General features: G+C 42.2%; 1 protein-coding gene across 3 annotated transcripts in view; it reads right to left on the bottom strand.

Annotated features, from left to right (window-relative positions):
- The window catches only part of Sil1 (SIL1 nucleotide exchange factor), a 222,164-nt gene that overhangs the window by 151,476 nt on the left and 52,926 nt on the right, over window positions 1-17,762 (bottom strand). For all 3 annotated transcript variants that reach the window (XM_055625668.1, XM_055625669.1, XM_055625670.1), the window contains exon 2: window positions 12,804-12,917. In XM_055625668.1, coding sequence (XP_055481643.1) covers window positions 12,804-12,878 — 75 coding nt within the window. In that variant the 5' untranslated portion in view covers window positions 12,879-12,917. The remainder of the gene's footprint in view (window positions 1-12,803; window positions 12,918-17,762) is intronic.

The following is a 17,762-nucleotide window of genomic DNA, read 5'->3' as shown; positions in this document are numbered from 1 at the left end:
GAAGAAGAAGAAGAAGAAGAAGAAGAAGAAGAAGAAGAAGAAGAAGAGAGAAAGAAATTGAATTAAGAATAGAATAGCAGATGTGTTTGTGAGAACCCGTCAACTACCAAGTCTCCTGAGACAGGTGCTAGGTCCATCTGTTATAACTGTATGCCCAAGACCCAGCACACAAGACTTAGTTCATAATGAGGGAGTGAGGATGTGAATGAGTTAATGAATCACATTTCATAGGGAAGTATGACTTTGTTGCCTTGAAATAAGGCAATGCCCGACTCCGAGTCTTCTGCAGACAAGTAGCAGTACCATATTCTAACTACTTTATCTGCTAAGTATCCAGAGCCTACATACTCTAGAACCAAGCCATCTTGCCAGCCCCTGGCCAAAAGTGCTAGACCACAGAGTTAGAGCAGTATTAATAAAAATTTCCTCAGAGGTGTGTAGATCACATGTCTGCAGGAGCCAGGCAGGAATGGAGAGTGAATGAAGTGGGCCAGGTGGACACAACAGGAACCTCTGGGCCTATGCCGTGCAGCCCTCCCCACTTCACTGAGGCAGCTGCTGCTCCACTGTCCACCCCAGCACACAACGTGAACACAAACAGAAATCTGGGTTTGCAAACTGTTCTCATTTTTAGAAGGCTAAGAACACCAAACCAAACACCTAAGCTTTAAATTGCAACTTTGCTTTAGTGTACCAAGAGGTAATTCCGGGATGTGTGACAATAAGCAGGAGAATAACCTAGAGAAGCAAGAAGTCCTTTGTTGTATGACAGACTTTTGCTGGTAAGATGAAACACATAGGTCTACTCATGCCAGAAAAGGAACCCAGAACAGACCAAGGTAATGACTGCATTAAGGTCCAATTTGGTGACCCAATGAGTTTGTTTGTTTTGTTCTTTTTTTACTGAGGTTACTATCAGGAGTAAGGGAGGGATTACTTACAGGGAGCAGGATAATTCAGAAGCAGCTGCATCAGCAGAAAGCCCACACCAACAAGGGTGACCACTCCTCAATCTGTCACCCTGGCCTCTCTACACAGCCTGGATGCAACACCACAGTCCCAGGTTCTTCTGCAGTTTGGCCAGTCAGAATGTCCACACACCCATCACCCCTGCACTTACTCCTTTTCACACTGTTGGTAGAAGGCCCCAAGAATCTTCCAGGTTTTTGTTCTTCCTGGATGTGTGACTTTTTGTGTCCCTCCTGTCTACCACCTAAAGTTAATCAGCTTCCCCCTCCTTGGGCAAATGCTGCAACTTGAAGGGAATGGCATATAATTTGGAGGAATATGACACTTTAAAATCCAGGAGTGCTAGTAGTGTTTATGCTGATGACTCATTGGTAAGAAAAGCTCCCCCTACCCCCACCCCCGATTTCATTAACAAAGGTAACAGATCAGGTTCAACAAAGCTGCTACATGGATCTGACATGCTTTCCTCCATAATAAAGGACCAAAAAGTAGAACACAATAGCTTTTGCCCTACTATTTGAAGCACAGCACTTCAGTGTAGTAAGGATGTGGCAGAGATGGTACAAAGAATGAAGATGCATCATGGTCTTAATAAGAAGGAAACAAAATATATACAATCTTCTGTCCCATCTCTTAAAATCAAGTTGAATCACTTGGTGGGGAAAGAGTAAGCAGCTTCCGCCACCCCCTTGCCCCTCCACAGTTTTCCCTCAGGCCATTGACACCTGCAACATTTACTGTGAGAGCTTTAAACCGTACCTTGCACAGGTCCTGAGCCCAGCCTGGGAGCTACCACTGTGTTGCCATGGAGAACAAACCCAGCCATCCTCTGCCTTCCTCCTCAGAGGTTCCTGTACTATCTTTAGGCTTTGCCCACTTAGGATCCTGAGAAGCAGTGGGACACCCATCCCAGCAGTTTATCCAACTGAGCTCTGAAGGCAGAATGACAACCAGCACTGAGCAGTGTAGCTGGTCAAGCTCCCAAGGAAACAGCTCTGTGGTCTGCCTGTCCTCCTGCAGCTCCAAGAAGCAACCAGGATGTGCATCCTCTGACTCTCCACCTACTGGATCCGTGAGAAGCACACAGACAGCCTACTTTAGCACTGCCAGTAATACCTTTGGTCACACACAAATACCCCTTCTGGGCCCATTGGTGCTACCCAGCCCCTGTGGAGTGCTCAGACACTTGCAAATAGACAGGAATCATTATTTGGCTGCCATGCTTTCTAGGCCTTCTCAAGTAACTGAAATACCATATGACCAGGAGAAACTGACAGGTATACCCCACCCACAACCAAATACACTATACCCCAGAGCTGCTAGCAAATCCACCTAAGAGAATTTAGGTACAATTAAAAAACCACTGCAGCCTGGGCTACAAACACACCATCAACATCACCTACACTGAATATAGCCGAAGAAGCTACATGCACTAAAGTACTCATCTAGAATCAAAGCCAATGCAACCTATCCTGTTGGATTAAATTTCCCAGTTAAAATTGGTAAACAGGTCGATGGAGTTGAAAATAAGACCCAATGATACGCTGCCTACAAGAAACTCATTCCACCACTAAAGTGGTCATAGACTGAAAGTGAAAAGATAGATGGAAAAAATCATGCAAGCAGAAAAAAAATGAGCAAGAGTAGCCACACAGGTATTAGATAAAATAAATCAAACACTTTAAAACACAAATAAGGTAACCACATAATAATAAATAATCCAATTCAGCAAGATGCACTCGCAGTTATAAGTGTATATACACCCAATGCTGGAATATCCAATTGTACAAATCGGGCTCTAATACATAATCATGGAATCTTAACACCCACTTTTGTCAAAGGAGAGATAACAGGGTAATCAATTAAAAAATTAAAAAAAAACACTGGTTCAACTCTTTATTGAGTTGAATTATACTGTAGCCCAAACAGATTAACAGACAATTACAGGACACTTCATCTAACAGCTTCAAGACATTCATTTTTCTTCTCAGAACATGGAATTTTATTCAGGATAGATTATATGCTAGGTGACAAGTTTAAAAAAAGAAAAAACTAACCTGAAATAACCTATATTTTTTCTACTCACAATTGAATAAAACTAGAAATCAACAAGAAGGACTTTAGAAATTGTTTGGGGAGAGGCACCAAGATAGCTCAGCAGGCAAACGCACTTGCCACCAAGCGTGACAACTAATACTCAATCCCTGGTATTCACATGGTAGAAAGAGAGAACTGATTCTTACCAGTCACTGCAGGCTCATATCATGGTGAGCACACACTACATACAATAAATAGATAAATGTGATTAAATTTTAAGAAGAAATTATACAAATACATAGGAGAAAATTAATATTCTTTTAAATAGCCAACAGGCCAATGGTGATTCTTTTTTTTTTTTTAGTCAAACTTTCTTGCATCAAGTATATGATGAATACTTGTAAACCATCACTTGGAAGTCAGAGTCAACTACACAGTGATTTCAAGGTTACTCTAGAACCTATCTCAAAAAACTAAATAAATAACAAAACTTCTTGAAACAAATGAAAATCAAACCATGACACATTAAAACCTTTGTGACAAAGTATACAATACTAAGAGAGAGGTTTATAGCGTGGCTGTTCACATTAAAAAAAAAACAAAAACTTCAAACAATTTAACAGTGCAATTAGACAAACCCATAGGTGGGGAAACTTGAGGGAAAACAAGAGCAGAGCAAAGCAGAGATAAAATACAGACTGAAAAAGAAAAGCAAAATATCAGCAAAAAGAGTTGTAGTTGGTGGTGAGCTCATCAAGTAGCCAAGGCTGGATTTGAACACCTTCACCTCCAAGTCCTGAGATAAAGAAGCATGCCACTATGCCCAGCTCTGGAGAGTTGGTTTTTTTGATAAACGAAACTGACAGAACATTAGTTAGACTAATCACAAATGTTATGGTTTGATCTAAAGTTTTTTCCACAAGCTCATGTTTTGAACATCTGTTCCCTGGCTCATTGTACTATTCTGAAGCCTGAGGAACTTTATGAGGTTTCACTAAACCAAACAGGTTGTTAGGAAAAGGTCTCTAGGGACTACTGATTCTGGTTGCCATCTGTCTCTGTCTGCTTCCTGGTCCACCACAATGTCAACAGCCTCCACTGCATGTTCCTGTCACTACAGAGTCACTCCACAAGGCCACCCATCCCTGTCATAATGGATCCAAAGCCCCTGGAACCATCATTCAGAACACACTTTTCTTCTTTTTCTCTATCAGGTAATTTGTGCATAGAAAAGATAATTAAAATAATGAAAAAAGAAAAAAATAAAATGGTTAAAAGGGAGATGTTACAAGAGATATTACAGAAATACAAGTACTATTATGCACAACTAAATACTAAAAACTGGAAAGTCCACAAGAAATGGATCAACTTATAGACACAACCTATGAAGCTGATCATGACATAAAAAGCCTGACAAGTCCAATAAAAAGTAATGAGATCAGATCAGTACTAAAAGCTCCCCCTAGAAGACAAGTGTAGGATCACAAGGCTCCACAGCGCAGGTTACCAAACCTTTAACAAACTAAAACCAACAATCTCCAAAGAACTATCTGGTTCAGAATTTTTCTAAACTCCTTCTATGAGGTCAGCATCATTTTAAATACCAAGACTAGATCAAAAGCCGGGCGTGGTATCACACACCTGTAATCTCAGCACTTGGGGAGGCAGAGGCAGGCAGATCTCTGTAACTCAAGGACAGCCTGGTCTACAAAGCAAGTCCAGAACAGCCATGGCTACACAAGAAAACCTGGTCTTTGGGGGTGGGATGGGCTAAACCTAAATAAGAACACAACAACCCAATAAAACTAGAGGACAATATATGTGATGACATAAATGTAAAAATTCTTAACAAACTGATGGCAAATCAAAACCAACAAGATATCAAAAACAAAACAAAAAATAATTACAAAAACTACAGGGCTGTTGGAATTGCTCAATGAGTAAAAGCATTTATCCCACAAGCCTGAAGACCTGAGTTAGACCCCAGATTCCACGGTGGAAGAAAAGGAATTACTTCCTTGAGGGGTTATCAAGTAAGATTTATTCCACAGGTGCAGGCATGGCTCAACAAACATGAGTCAATAAACACAATTAATCACACAACAAAACTGAGGACAAAACTCACATGAGCATCTCAACAAATACAGAACAAGCATTTAGTAATACTCAGTGGTGCTTATGATTCAAAACTCTAAAAACATTAGGTCTAGCAGAAACAGACTTCCGTACAGTATACCACGGTTAATAACAGCATGCTGCAGCAGAAAGTGAAACTGTTTCCTTGCCAAATCTGAAACAAGGCAAGAACTAAAGGACATCAAACCAAAAGAGAGGTCATATTATCTGTTTGCATATGACATGATTGCCTACATAAGAAAATTTAACAGCGTCACACATGCACACATACAAGGAACTGAGAAGCAAATTCAATAAAGTTACAGGATACAAAGTCAATATACAAAAACCAAATAGCTCTTTTATATATCAACAACAAAACTGCCAAGAAATCCTATTCATACACCACCACCACAACCACCACCAAAACACACACACACACACACACACACACACACACACACAGTGGGGAGAGTGGGGGGTTAAATTTAACCAACGAAGTAAAGGATTTCTACAGTGAAAATTATAAAAGACCAATAAAAGAAACTGAACCTCCCCTCCTAGGAAAATAGAAAGTCATCTTCTACTCATAGATTAGACTTTATAAAGTCAAAATGTCCACACTACCCAAAATGATCTACAGAGTTCATGTGACTTTACAGATAATTTTTAAGAGTTATTTATTTATTATGTATACAATGCGTGTTTGCATGTACACCTGCATGCCAGAAGAGAGCACCAGATTTCATTTTAGACGGCAGTAAGCCACCATGTGGTTGCTGGGAACTGAACTCATGACCTCTGGAAGAGCAACCAATGCTCTTAACCTCTGAGCCATCTCTCCAGCCCGATAATTTTTTAACACTGCTAAAATTTGGGCTGGCTAGATGGCTCAGCAGGTAAGCACTCTCATCACCAAGCCTCAGAACATGGATTCAATCCCCAGGACTCACATGGTGGGGAAACTGACTCCTGCAAAATTTCCTCTGACTTCCACATGTCATGAAACACACATGCTCCAACACATATACTCACACACAAAATAAACAAATGGAGAGAGAAATTCACTGCAAAAAAAAAAAAAAATGTGTGGAACTTAGTAGGCTGTGGTGACACACCTGCAAGCCCAGCACGAGGAGGCAGAGACGGACAGATCTCTGTGAGTTTGAAGGCAAGCCTGGTGTACAGAGTGAGTTCCAGCATATCCAAGGCTAAACCTTGTCTCAAAAAACAAAACAAAAGAACAAAATTGTGTGGAACTAAAAAAAAAAAAAAAAATCCCAGTCAACACAATCCTGAGCAAAACAACAAAGCTGGTGAGGTGGTGAGGGCTGGGATGTATCTCAGGTGACACAACAGTGCTTATCTAGAATGCACGAGTCTAGAATGGGTTAAATCCTATCACCACATAAACTGGTAGTATACACCTGTAATCCCAGCACTAATGAGCTAGAGGCAAGAAGATCAGAAGTTCAAAGTTATCCTCAGCTACATACAGAGTTGAAAAACAGTCAGGATACTGACCTTAAAAAAGAAAAGAGACAAGAGGAGAGGGGCAGGAGGAGAAGGAAAATAAAATAAGAAACTACAAACAAAACAAGTACTTGAGGGGAAGTATATGAGGACACCGGTCTGAACAAAGGGCTCTTGTATTTTATATGATCCCAAAATACAAAACTCAAACACTGGTATTGCATCTTCTTCTCAGCTGAACAGACAATTTCAAGAATGGGAGCCAGAAAGTTGGTTAAAGTACTTGTGGCACAAAGCCTAAAGATCTGAGTTCAAGCCTTAGAATCCATATAAAGGACCAACTAAGTTATAGTCTGACTCTATACATGTGTCCCTACAAACAACATCATACATGCAACAACAACAACAACAACAACAATAATAATAATAATAAAGAGTAAGAGAAAAACATTTACAAGATTCTTAGCCACCAAGGCTAAGAATACATAAGAAGACCAAACAAATCAATAGAAAAAAAAATTTTTAATGGGCTAATGGGACTGGGATGTTGCTCTATAGTAGAATGCTTGGCTAGCATATATGAGGACCCTACGTTTCATCCCCAGTACTGGACAGGAAAGAAATAAAAGGGGAAAGAGTGTGTGGAATTATTGGACTAAAGGTAGATCTCAGTAATAGAATACCTGCCTGCTGTGCACAAAGCCCTGGATAGACATAGCTTAGACACAGCTGAGGAGTATGTGAAAAATGTTTGGCACCATTGTGCTGCTAAGAATGAGAATGGCCTCACAGGCTCTTATGTCTGAATGCTTGCTCTCCAGTTGGTTGAACCCTTTGGGAAGCATTAAGGGGGTGGTCTTGTTGGAGGCGGTGTATCACTAGGGGCAGGCTTTAAGTTTTCCCAAGCCCTTCCCAGGCTCTCCTCTCTCCTCCTCCCTCTTTCCCTCCCTCCCTCCCTCTGCCTGCAGATCAGAATGTAGCTCTCAACTACTATTCCAGCACCATGTTCACTCTCACCATGATTAACAGATAAACTCTGAAACTGTAAGGAAGCCCCTAATTAAATGTTTTATTTTCATAAAAGTTGTCAGACTGAGCATAAGAACACTGATTTTGTATCATTTTCAACTAAAATTTGAGGTATCTTAAAATCTGATGATATTAAGAAATATGTTAAAAAAACATGTTGAGCAGAAAGGATTATTGAAAGTGTTAGGCTTCTTTAGGGCTTAGAGCATGTTGTTTCTTTCTTTGGATGTGTTTTATTCTCAAACAATGCAGTAATCATATACATTTTTGAGATATAAGTACATGTGCACAATGTATAATGACCAGGTTAGGTAAATATCCTGTTTCAACCTTAGATAGTTCTCATTTCCTCATACCAGGAACATTCATATTCTTCTCCACTAGCTATTTTGAAGTGTCCAGTTAACTGTTGTCAAACACAGTTATTTTACTGTGTTATAGAGCTTGTATCTCACAGCACCTGTATCCACCAATCATTTCTCCATCCCAAGTACCTTTCTCTGTTCCCTACCATGAAAGTAACTGTTTAGCCTCAGTATGTTTAAGAATATGTGGTCTTTCTGTGTGGTCTAGGGATGTAGTTTGGTGGTTGAGTACTTGCCTAACCTTGGGATTGCTTCCTGGTGCCACACAAAGACAAAACAACACTTTTGTGCCTGCCTTATGTCAAAAGGCTGGAACAGTGTGCTTCAGGCCCAGGACAAACAGCTCCAGGTTCTCCCAGCATTCCTCAGTCCCTATCTGCTGCTGGGGATGGCTGGCAAACCCCACCCTCTACCCTGAGCTTTCCAGGGCAGAGGCTTCCCCTCCTCTTACCATATAATCGGGACATTTTGGGTGTTCTTGCTTCTCTCTCTCTCTCTCTCACCTACCTCCCCCTGAGGAGTGGGGGATGGGGGGGGCAAGCTTACCAAGCCACAGAGGAAGAAGTGAAGCGAGTCCTGATGAGACCAGCTAGGCTAAGATCAGATGGAAGCAGCCAAGAGCCGCTTCCAATGAGCCTACATTTATAGACTTTAACTTGCCTTGCATGAGAAGCAGTCCAACGTTCTCATTCCCACCTCGCCGCCACTCCCTAGCTCCTCATTTTTTTAATTAAACAAAAATGGAGGAATGTTATATTTTGCAGGCAATTCAACTGCCCTGTCCTTAGGGGCCTTTAGGGTCATAACAACGTCCTATGTCATTACCTGTGTCCTATGTCATCACCTGGGCCAGGTGCTTCAGATATAACCAGTTTGCCACTCCCATCCACATACACTCTCTCTCTTCTCTTGTACTCTTTCTGCCTCAGTTTCTCTCCTGGGGCATTCTCTCTCTCTCTCCTCCTCTATCAATACATCTCTTTTCTATCAGATCTGTTGTATGTGGCATTTTTAAATATATCCTAACAATGAGCACATCCCTCTTCCCAAGCAAAGATGTTCATGGGCCAGGTGAGAAAACCACAACTCCATAGGTGGGGAAGAAAGCAAAACAGTATCCTGACTCAGAGAGAAACCAAAAGATGAGAGGCAAGTTGCCCTTGCCCTGTGTTCCTGTGCACTCCTTTCCATTCTTGCTCACAACACTCTCTCCTCCTTACCACATCATTCCAAGTATTAATATCCTCTCAGCTGACTAGCAAGAACGCCCAGCAAAGGTGTTAGCTAACAAACAGCTTAACAAACCACACTTTCTGGTGCTTGTAGATGAGTAGGATAGTCTTAAACCTAAATAAAACCTTCAAGATCAAAGAGAATGAATAAATCCTAATAACACTGTGAACAAAAAAGTTCTAAAAAGAAGATGCATCTGTCTATGAGCAAAAATTCCCAGAAGGAATCTGTGTCCACAGGAACTGATTGGCTGATTATAATTTCAGTGCCGTAGAGAGAGTGGAATGTCACAGGTCAAGAGGCTAATTACCTTCTCTTGGGCTAAGTTTTGGCCCTCCAGAATATCGATGTCTTGCTTCCCACAACCACCCCCACACAAACATCATAACCAACATCTTGTGACAAAAGATAAAAACCTTTCAGAATCTACTGACTCAGCAGAAAATTTGCTTGTATCAATCCAAAAGCTAAAAATATAATCAGATAGCATTTTGGGCCTATAAGAAAGCTTCACCCATCTCAATGTAACTTCATCTCTGATAGACCCACCCATGTATTTTGAACTTGTCTTGATTTATGACTTGTAAAAACTTTGTGAAACTGCTTGCATGTTGGAGCATGTAATTTTGGGTAACCTAAATAAATCTATGTTCCCAGTCCAAGGCCACTCAGAACAAATCACAAATAAGCTATCTCTTACTCCCTTTAAGATGAGAGCTGTGGGTTTTGTGTCAACAATACCATGACATGAAAAGACTTCTGGGGTAACATATTAGAACCCTACTTGAAAAATTAACCGCTGGAGCTGGCTCTCCCATCCTAAAAGTAACATTGGGTATTTATTGGCCATATTGTACTAGTGCCAATGCTAAGTGTTTATCTATATAATCAGATTTAGTTTCAATAAATTTTTGAAAAGGAGATAGCAGCTAGTCTCTCAATAGAGGAAACAAACATCAGACAAGGTCAAATTGTCAATTAGACAATAAAAGAGAAAATAGAGGCTGTGCTCATTTCACTAAGTTCCACAGCCTGCCCCACTCACTCACCACCATTTTTGAAGACAGGTACATCATAACCACAGTCCTTCATCCCTTTATACCTCTCTTAAGATGTGACATCCAATTTAACACTTTTGGTTTCAGTAACAAAATGCCTGATAAAAGCCACTTAAGAAAGGAAGGGTGAGTTTGGCTAGTGTCTTAAATAGGGAAGCAGATGTCAGTGTCCATCATGGCGGAAGGCATGCAGCAGGAGCTTAAGGCAGTCTCCCTGCATTCTCAGTCAGAAAGCAAGGAGGAATAAATACTGTGCAGTCTTTTTTTCTCCTTTCCATGTAGTTCAGGACCCCAACTCATAGAATGGTGTCACCAAGAGCTAGAGTGGGTCTTCCCACCTCAGTTAACCCACCTAGAGACTCTTTCACAGATACGTCAGATATCTGTCTCCTAGGAGAATCTCCAGCCTATCAGGTGACAGCAAATATTAACTATCCCACCAGGGAGTACTATAGCAGGTGCTGGGTAGAGATGTCCCCTGGTCATACTGAAACACAGATACCCTGTCCTGGGTAGGTATCAACCATCACAAATGCCTCCACACAGGACAATTCCAGGTCAGTAAGAACTCTGGATTCCAGTCTCTGAAGCACCAGTTCCATTTACAATACCAGGAAGGTGGCTGGTGCATAGTTTGGATTTTAAATGCCATCAGGGCAACACTTTTATGGTTTGAGAGAAAAGATGCTTTAGCTCCTACTGCTCTTAACACATGATGAGAGATTATGACAAACAGACACAGCTTAGGAACAGACAAAGATAAAAGCAGCTTCTCTTGTATGAGAGTCAGTATTAAAATTTTTCTGAGACTAGATTCAATAGAGCTAATATAAATGGGCCAGAATAATTACGGTTCTGAAAGCTCATCTGTTTCGTTAGACTATTATCCAAAGGGGACTTGCTAAGATGCAGTCCTTAAGTAAATTCACCAGCTTTGTTAATTGTGCATCTGCTTTAGCGCTCAACAGGGATCACAGGACCCTCCTGAGCTGTAAGCTGAGAAGCAGACACATTTCTGATCCCTCAAGACTCTTGGGTGCCTTTCTGGGCAATTTTTATTACTAAGCTATGCCACAGAATTATGCTGTAACTAGTCTTATCCCCAGGAATCCAGGGATTCCATTCTCAATGTCCTTGAAAAGCCAAGAAAGAAAGAGAGAGAGAGAAAGAAGAAGAAGAAGAAGAAGAAGAAGAAGAAGAAGAAGAAGAAGAAGAAGGAAAGAAAGAACGAACTTTGAAAAGAAAGGAAAAGAAAAAAGAAAAAGAAAAAATAAAGAAAAGGAAAAGAAAAAAAGGTGCATGGAGAGGGGGTTGCAGAACAGGGCCAACAGGATCTTAGTCAGAGAACATCAAAAGCTCAAAAGGATTCGTGACTCCTAACTGTACATTTTCTGGTCCACAAAGGGAGGGGAAGGAAGAGAAAACAAATGACTTCAGAGAGACGGTGGAAGCTTGCCATGAGCCAGAGGTGAACCTTAGTTGAGCTGGATTGTTATTAAATTCATCACAACTGTCATTTGCACTTCAAGGGACTCTGGTTCCAAAGCTTTACCCAAAATTTAGTGAGAGCCCTAGCAGGGGGAAGGGAGTTGGAAAATGTGGCCAGAAGGGGTAAGCTGTAGAGAAGGGGAGATACTGGGAGCTGGTCAAAGGCAGCCTATTGCTAGGACAACCCAGGGGAAAAGGCCCTGCAGGAGCTTCAGTGCCAGGCCTGGCTTCTATGGGCATTTGCTATTGTTCAGTGCAGCTCTGAACAATGACAGCAAAGTTAACCAAGACAGGCCCAGAAAATACAAGAAAAGTAGATGATCTGGACAGAAGAGAAAATACAAGGACAAAGAAAGCAGAGAAGGAAGAGTCTGTTTGGGGGCTGGTATTCTCTTCTACCTTGCCACCTCAGGTTAATCCTGACCACCCCCACAACCCGCCTCAGCAGACCCCAGCTCTCCTTCACACAGCTTGTGTCAAAGGTACTTAAATCCCTCACGCTCAGTCTCTCTTCCTTTTCAGAATGAGTATGATTACAGTTGCTGCTTTACAGATCTGCTGGAATGGTCAGGTAAGAACACATACAAGGAGGCTGAGGAGATGGCTCAACAGCTGAGAGCACTGGCTGCTCTTCCAGAGGACCTGGGTTCAATTCCCAGCACCCACATGCAGCTCACGGCTGTCTGTGGCTCCAAGATCCGACATCCTCACACAGATTTACATGCAGACTAAACATCAATGCACATAAAATAAATAAATACATTTTTAAAAAATACATATAAAACATTTAATTCAATGCTTGGTACGTGAAAGCTTATTATTATTTTATTATCATCATTGCTATCACCACTGTGCCCCCAAAGGGAAACTGCCATGACTTTTAAACACAGATTAAAGGAACCAGGAATTAGAAAAGGAGAGCATAGTTCCATAAAACAGAAAACTCCAAGTCTGGCCCATCCCACAGTGGTCTTGGGGACAAGGGGGCTGTCTCAGGCCTCCTCCTGCCTGCTCCCATCAGCAGGTAGACACTTACCGAGTTCTGACAACTGAGGCAGAGAGTGAAACAGGAAGTCAACAGCAGCCCTAGTAGTATTCCTTGAGGAGCCATTCTAGCTGAAGGCAGGTACTGAAGAACTATAACCAGGACCTGAGGGTACAAGCACAGAGACAGAAGGTCAGTTCCTGGTTCCCCACCATCATGATCCATCACAGTGCCTACTCCACGAATGTCAGCCAGTTCCTGCACAGAAGTGTAATAGGCCTTCTACTACTGCTAGATAAATCTCTGCAGCTCTCTACGATATGCCCTGAGTAGAAATGTGTTTGCTTTAACAGCCCTGGTCCTTCCTTCCTCATTGACAGTATCTGGGCTTGTGGAAAGTGCTACTGGCTATGGTGGAAAAAAAAAAGAAATTAACCACCTGAGCTGTTTGTGAACAGAGATAGGACCAAGTCCATATCAATATCTATATGACATCTTTTAGCCATGCCCACTATCATAGCTGATTACAGAAAGCATCAGCAAACATCCTCTAACCTAGCAAGGCTCAACCTTTCCAAGCCAGAAAAATCTTCTACACTACTTTTTTAACAACCAAACACCAAACAAATAAATCATAGTGTAAGTATTAGCAGATGCTAACAATTTTAAAACTTAAGGGCAAAAATGCTATCCCATATTCATGGACTGGAGATAATATTATTGAAATGACAATCCTAACTAAAATGACATACAAAGTCAATGCAATTGCTATCAAAACCTCATGGAATTTTCTGTAATTCCTAGTACCCATGCCAGGTAGCTAATAATCACCTGTAACTCCAGCTCCACAGAATCTGATGCCCTGCCTTCTGTGCTCTGCAGCACTTACACTTGTGTGCAATACTCACACACTGACACTTTGGAGTTAAAAATAAATCGAAAACAAAAGAAACAAACAAAAACTCTACATTCAAGCCAGTAGAAGAATCAAGAATTTAATGCCATCCTGGACTACATTAAAAAAAAAAAAAGCTATAGATGATATCTTTTAAAAAGCTGCAAATAAAATTGTTATATAGCAATTTTGCTCCTATGAATACACCTAAAGACACTAAGAAGCAGGAATTCAAGCAGCTACTTGTACATCTGTATTCAGAGACACTATTTACAGTTCTCAACAAGTAGACCTAACTCAGGTGCCCACCAACACATAGTGAGCTGATGCAACTCACTCAGCACTTTATTCGGTAGTGGTATAACTCAATCAGTTACAGAAAAGGATTTCTGTATACAAGAAGAATGTGGTGTTTACATTTCTCTCTCCTACCCCTGCCACTCTTACTCTACTCTGATTTGCTGGTTTTGTGACATTACTGAAGCAAGATGGATGTACTCTCAGAAGTTATTGCCCTTTGACCAGCCCATGTCTTCCCAGGGGCAGACAGAAACCTTCCCTAAGGACATCTGCAGCCCTGAAAGTAAACAGCCCTGCTGGACCAGCACTGTGCTAAAAAAGCACAGCCAAACGAAAAAGCAACGGCTTAGGACTAAAAATAGCTGCTACATTCACCCAGCAGCAACAGCTTTTGCTTTCTGCCAGTCTCCCTCTCCATTTTTATTTTTATTTTTTTTTTTTTTATCACAAAATGGAACTGCTGAGTGCCACACAAGTTCCTCCCAGCATTCTGGCTTCCTGGGAGCACCAATCACCCTGAGAGATGGAGAATAAGTTCACAGCAACAGCACTGTTCTGAGCAGGTGCCTGTCCATGTCCAGGGTGATAGAAAGGGGCCAGGCTGGCTGATGTCATGAACAGGAAAGGGGCTGTCACATTAAGAGAAACTAGAGAGACCCAGGGAGATGGGTCTCAAGAGGACACAGCTCTACAACTCCCAAATGGGAGGCAGGATAATGTGAGGAACCTAACATTATCAAAATTTAAAACAAAAGAAAATAATCAGGCACAGTGGCTCACATCTGCAATCCAAGCCTTTAGAAGGCTCAGTCAAGGAAATCACTGCAAGCTCCAGGCCGGGCTGCTGGCCCACAAACCGAGATGCTATCTTAAGAGAAGAGAACGGAGAGGAGGAAAGAAGAGACAGCACACTAAGCCACCCCTTCCTTGTGTGGCAGTACTTATGCACACATGCCCATGCAGTCACAAGCTCACTTCCTGCAGCCAGGGGCAAACAAGGAACTGGCAATGGGAAAGACAAATGACAAGGAAGAAGTCAAGGGTAAAATGACAAATGAACAAGAGGCCCAGAAGAGACTGAGGAACAGTAGGTCAGGGACAGCTGATGCACACACAGCAGCTTCCTTGGCTCCTAGAGCAGGAAGGGGAATAGAGGGCAGAGAAACGGCAGCTCCCACAGGGCTCCCGTATCACCTCCATCCTCTACACACTCATGCCAGCAGGAACATTTTCTGCCAATACAAAGGGTTACAGATCAATTGAAAATGGATCCTTCATCTCCCCTCAAGGACCACAAAGACCACACACTGACCTATTTATTGCTTCCATTTGTTTTTCCGCAAAAGAGAGTAGCATGGAGTTAGGAGTGGGCCGCTGGGAAGACTGAGGAGAGATCTAGGTGAAATGAGGTTAGGTCAAAGGAGTAAGTTTTCCAGGCTTTGCAGGGATATCCAGAAAACAAGCACAAACTCTGCAGCATGTAGCAGGCAAATGTCTGTCTTTTAAGGCCTGGCCTACAGCCAGGACACTTGGTTTTGGTAGAGAGAATGCAGGCAAAGCTTGCCCTGAGCTATGACTGAAGCCAACAGAGAGGGAGAAAGCAAAGCGGAAGCAGTGCATAGCTGCATTTTGACAGGACAATCCTCAAGCCACAAGCAGGGACTCAGGCAGCTGAGACCACAAAATAAAACTAGAACATGAAGCTAAAGTCATGGCATCCCACTAGGCCTAAGCAGAGTGCTCTCCCAGAGCACCTGCCACCCACAAGCCCCAGGTTCACCCTGCATGGCCAGCCAAACAACCCATCCCATCAGGCTTGGCCTTCACAGGCCTTCATCAGCAATCTTTATTTTTATGGCCTTCATCCAACTTGAAGCACCACTCAGTCCGGAAAAGGGGAAACTATTTCAGTGACTCTTTCTTCAGTACACTTGGGCTCTGAGACAGGGAAATAATTAGGTACCTGAGATGGCAGTTCTCCTATCAAATCTGGCCATTTGTAGGCGGTGCCTCTACTTGAGCAGAGGCCAGGTGCTCTCCACAATCTGTATGGTCAGTTTATTGTCGCCCAGAACAGGTACTCGGGGTATGGCTGAGGAGATGCCACCTCCCTGGTACTTCATGCTGCTTTGTCCTCTACTCCATTCAGACAGATGGGGAGAGGTCTGGGACCAGTGTAAACAAGACAACCTATAGTAACTTTAAGCTTTTCTAAGAAAAGAAAACAAAAGAATGGAAAGAAGACACCCAGAAACCAGTGAAGGGAGGGACAGGTGACTTCTGGATCCCAGGCAGGCTCTGACACAGCTGGCTGACCCAAACAGAGAGTAGCTGACCCCAATCATGGGAACAGAGCCCGGTGAACAAGAGAACCTGAAATGTAAGTGTCGAGTATAAGGCAAGCCGTACCAGTAGCCCCTTAGTGTCCCTGGAGCTTGGCCCTGCCCATAGCATACACAAACATAATTGTTTTCCTCCCTCCTCTAGAAGTGAAAGGGCAAGAATTTCACATTTCATTTATAAGAAGGAAACTAGAGTAAAGAGACAAAAAAGACTGGGGAGAAGGCACAGCACAGTGACTTAAAGTCAGATAGCATTAAAAAGATCAATGCTGACTGCTGGGGGTTGGTCTGATGCTTCTATTTCGATGCCACTTACTGGCCCTCAAGATCTGGTTACTGCCTGGTCACACCTATCCTTGTTGTATAAACCTGCCTAAGACCTTATACCTGACTGGTTCATTAAAAGGCCTAAAACCTGGGCAGGGCAGAATGGGGTAGGTTTGGCTAGGTTCTGGCTTTGGGAAACAGGAGAATCACAGGAAACAGACAGAAGGACAGGAAGAGAGGAGGAAGTAGGATGCCACAATGGGTTAGCATGGAGAAGGAATCATGTGGGCCTGGAAGAAAGAACTCCAATAATGGCGTGGAAAGGCCCAGATAAGAATACAAGCATAAGACTATGATGGAAGGTGGCCAATAAGAATTGTTAAGTCAGATGGCATTGGATGGGGCTAGGAGGTGGATGGTGAGGTTACTGAGACAGCATAGGTAACATATCTGCCCAGCCCAAGGCAAATAAGTCAATTATGACATTTAACAGTTGTTTGTGTCTTATTAGTTTTGAGAGTAGATTAAATAAAACCACTTGAATAATTATAGGCAAATAATAAGCAACATTTAGCTCCACATCATTTGATTAACTTAACAACTGACAGATTCCTAGCTACGGGATCTCAAACACAATCTTGGAAAGCTAGCAGAATGGCTCAGTGGGTAAAGGCACTTGCCAACAAGCCTGATGATCAGAGTTCAATCCCAAGGACCCACGTGGCAGAAGGAAAGGATTCCCACAATTTGTCCTCTCATCTCCACCTACATGCTGTGCCATACATGCATCAACAAACATACAAAATAAATAAATGTAATAAAAATTAAAAATTGCTAAGCTTTACTTTTTATCTATAAAATGGGCACAATAAGAGTTTTAATTTCAAAGAATGGACAGAAGAATTAAATGAGTAATGAATAAGAAGTGTTTAGATACTTAATTCCTCAGTCACTGGAACAGGATGTCAGGGAGGCCCGAGAGGTACCCAAAACAATATAGGCTAATGCTATTGCTCCTGATTACACACCAAAATGAGATGGTAAGACTCTCATGTGGTCCCTGACACCACAGCCAACCATGAACCCAGGAAGCACATTTTAGAGCCCACACCCCTTCCAAGCTCCACACAGTCTCCAGCTAACCCACCGCTTTTGTTGCATATCTGCTCCTAGGAGGGGAAGACAATACATGTTAATGAAAACCCC

This window comes from Psammomys obesus, unplaced genomic scaffold (assembly GCF_907164565.1).
Source record: "Psammomys obesus unplaced genomic scaffold, mPsaObe1.curated_primary_1811, whole genome shotgun sequence".
Classification (NCBI taxonomy): Eukaryota; Metazoa; Chordata; class Mammalia; order Rodentia; family Muridae; genus Psammomys; species Psammomys obesus.
Note: the sequence above shows the minus strand (reverse complement) of the source record. Positions and strands in the feature narration are given on the sequence as shown.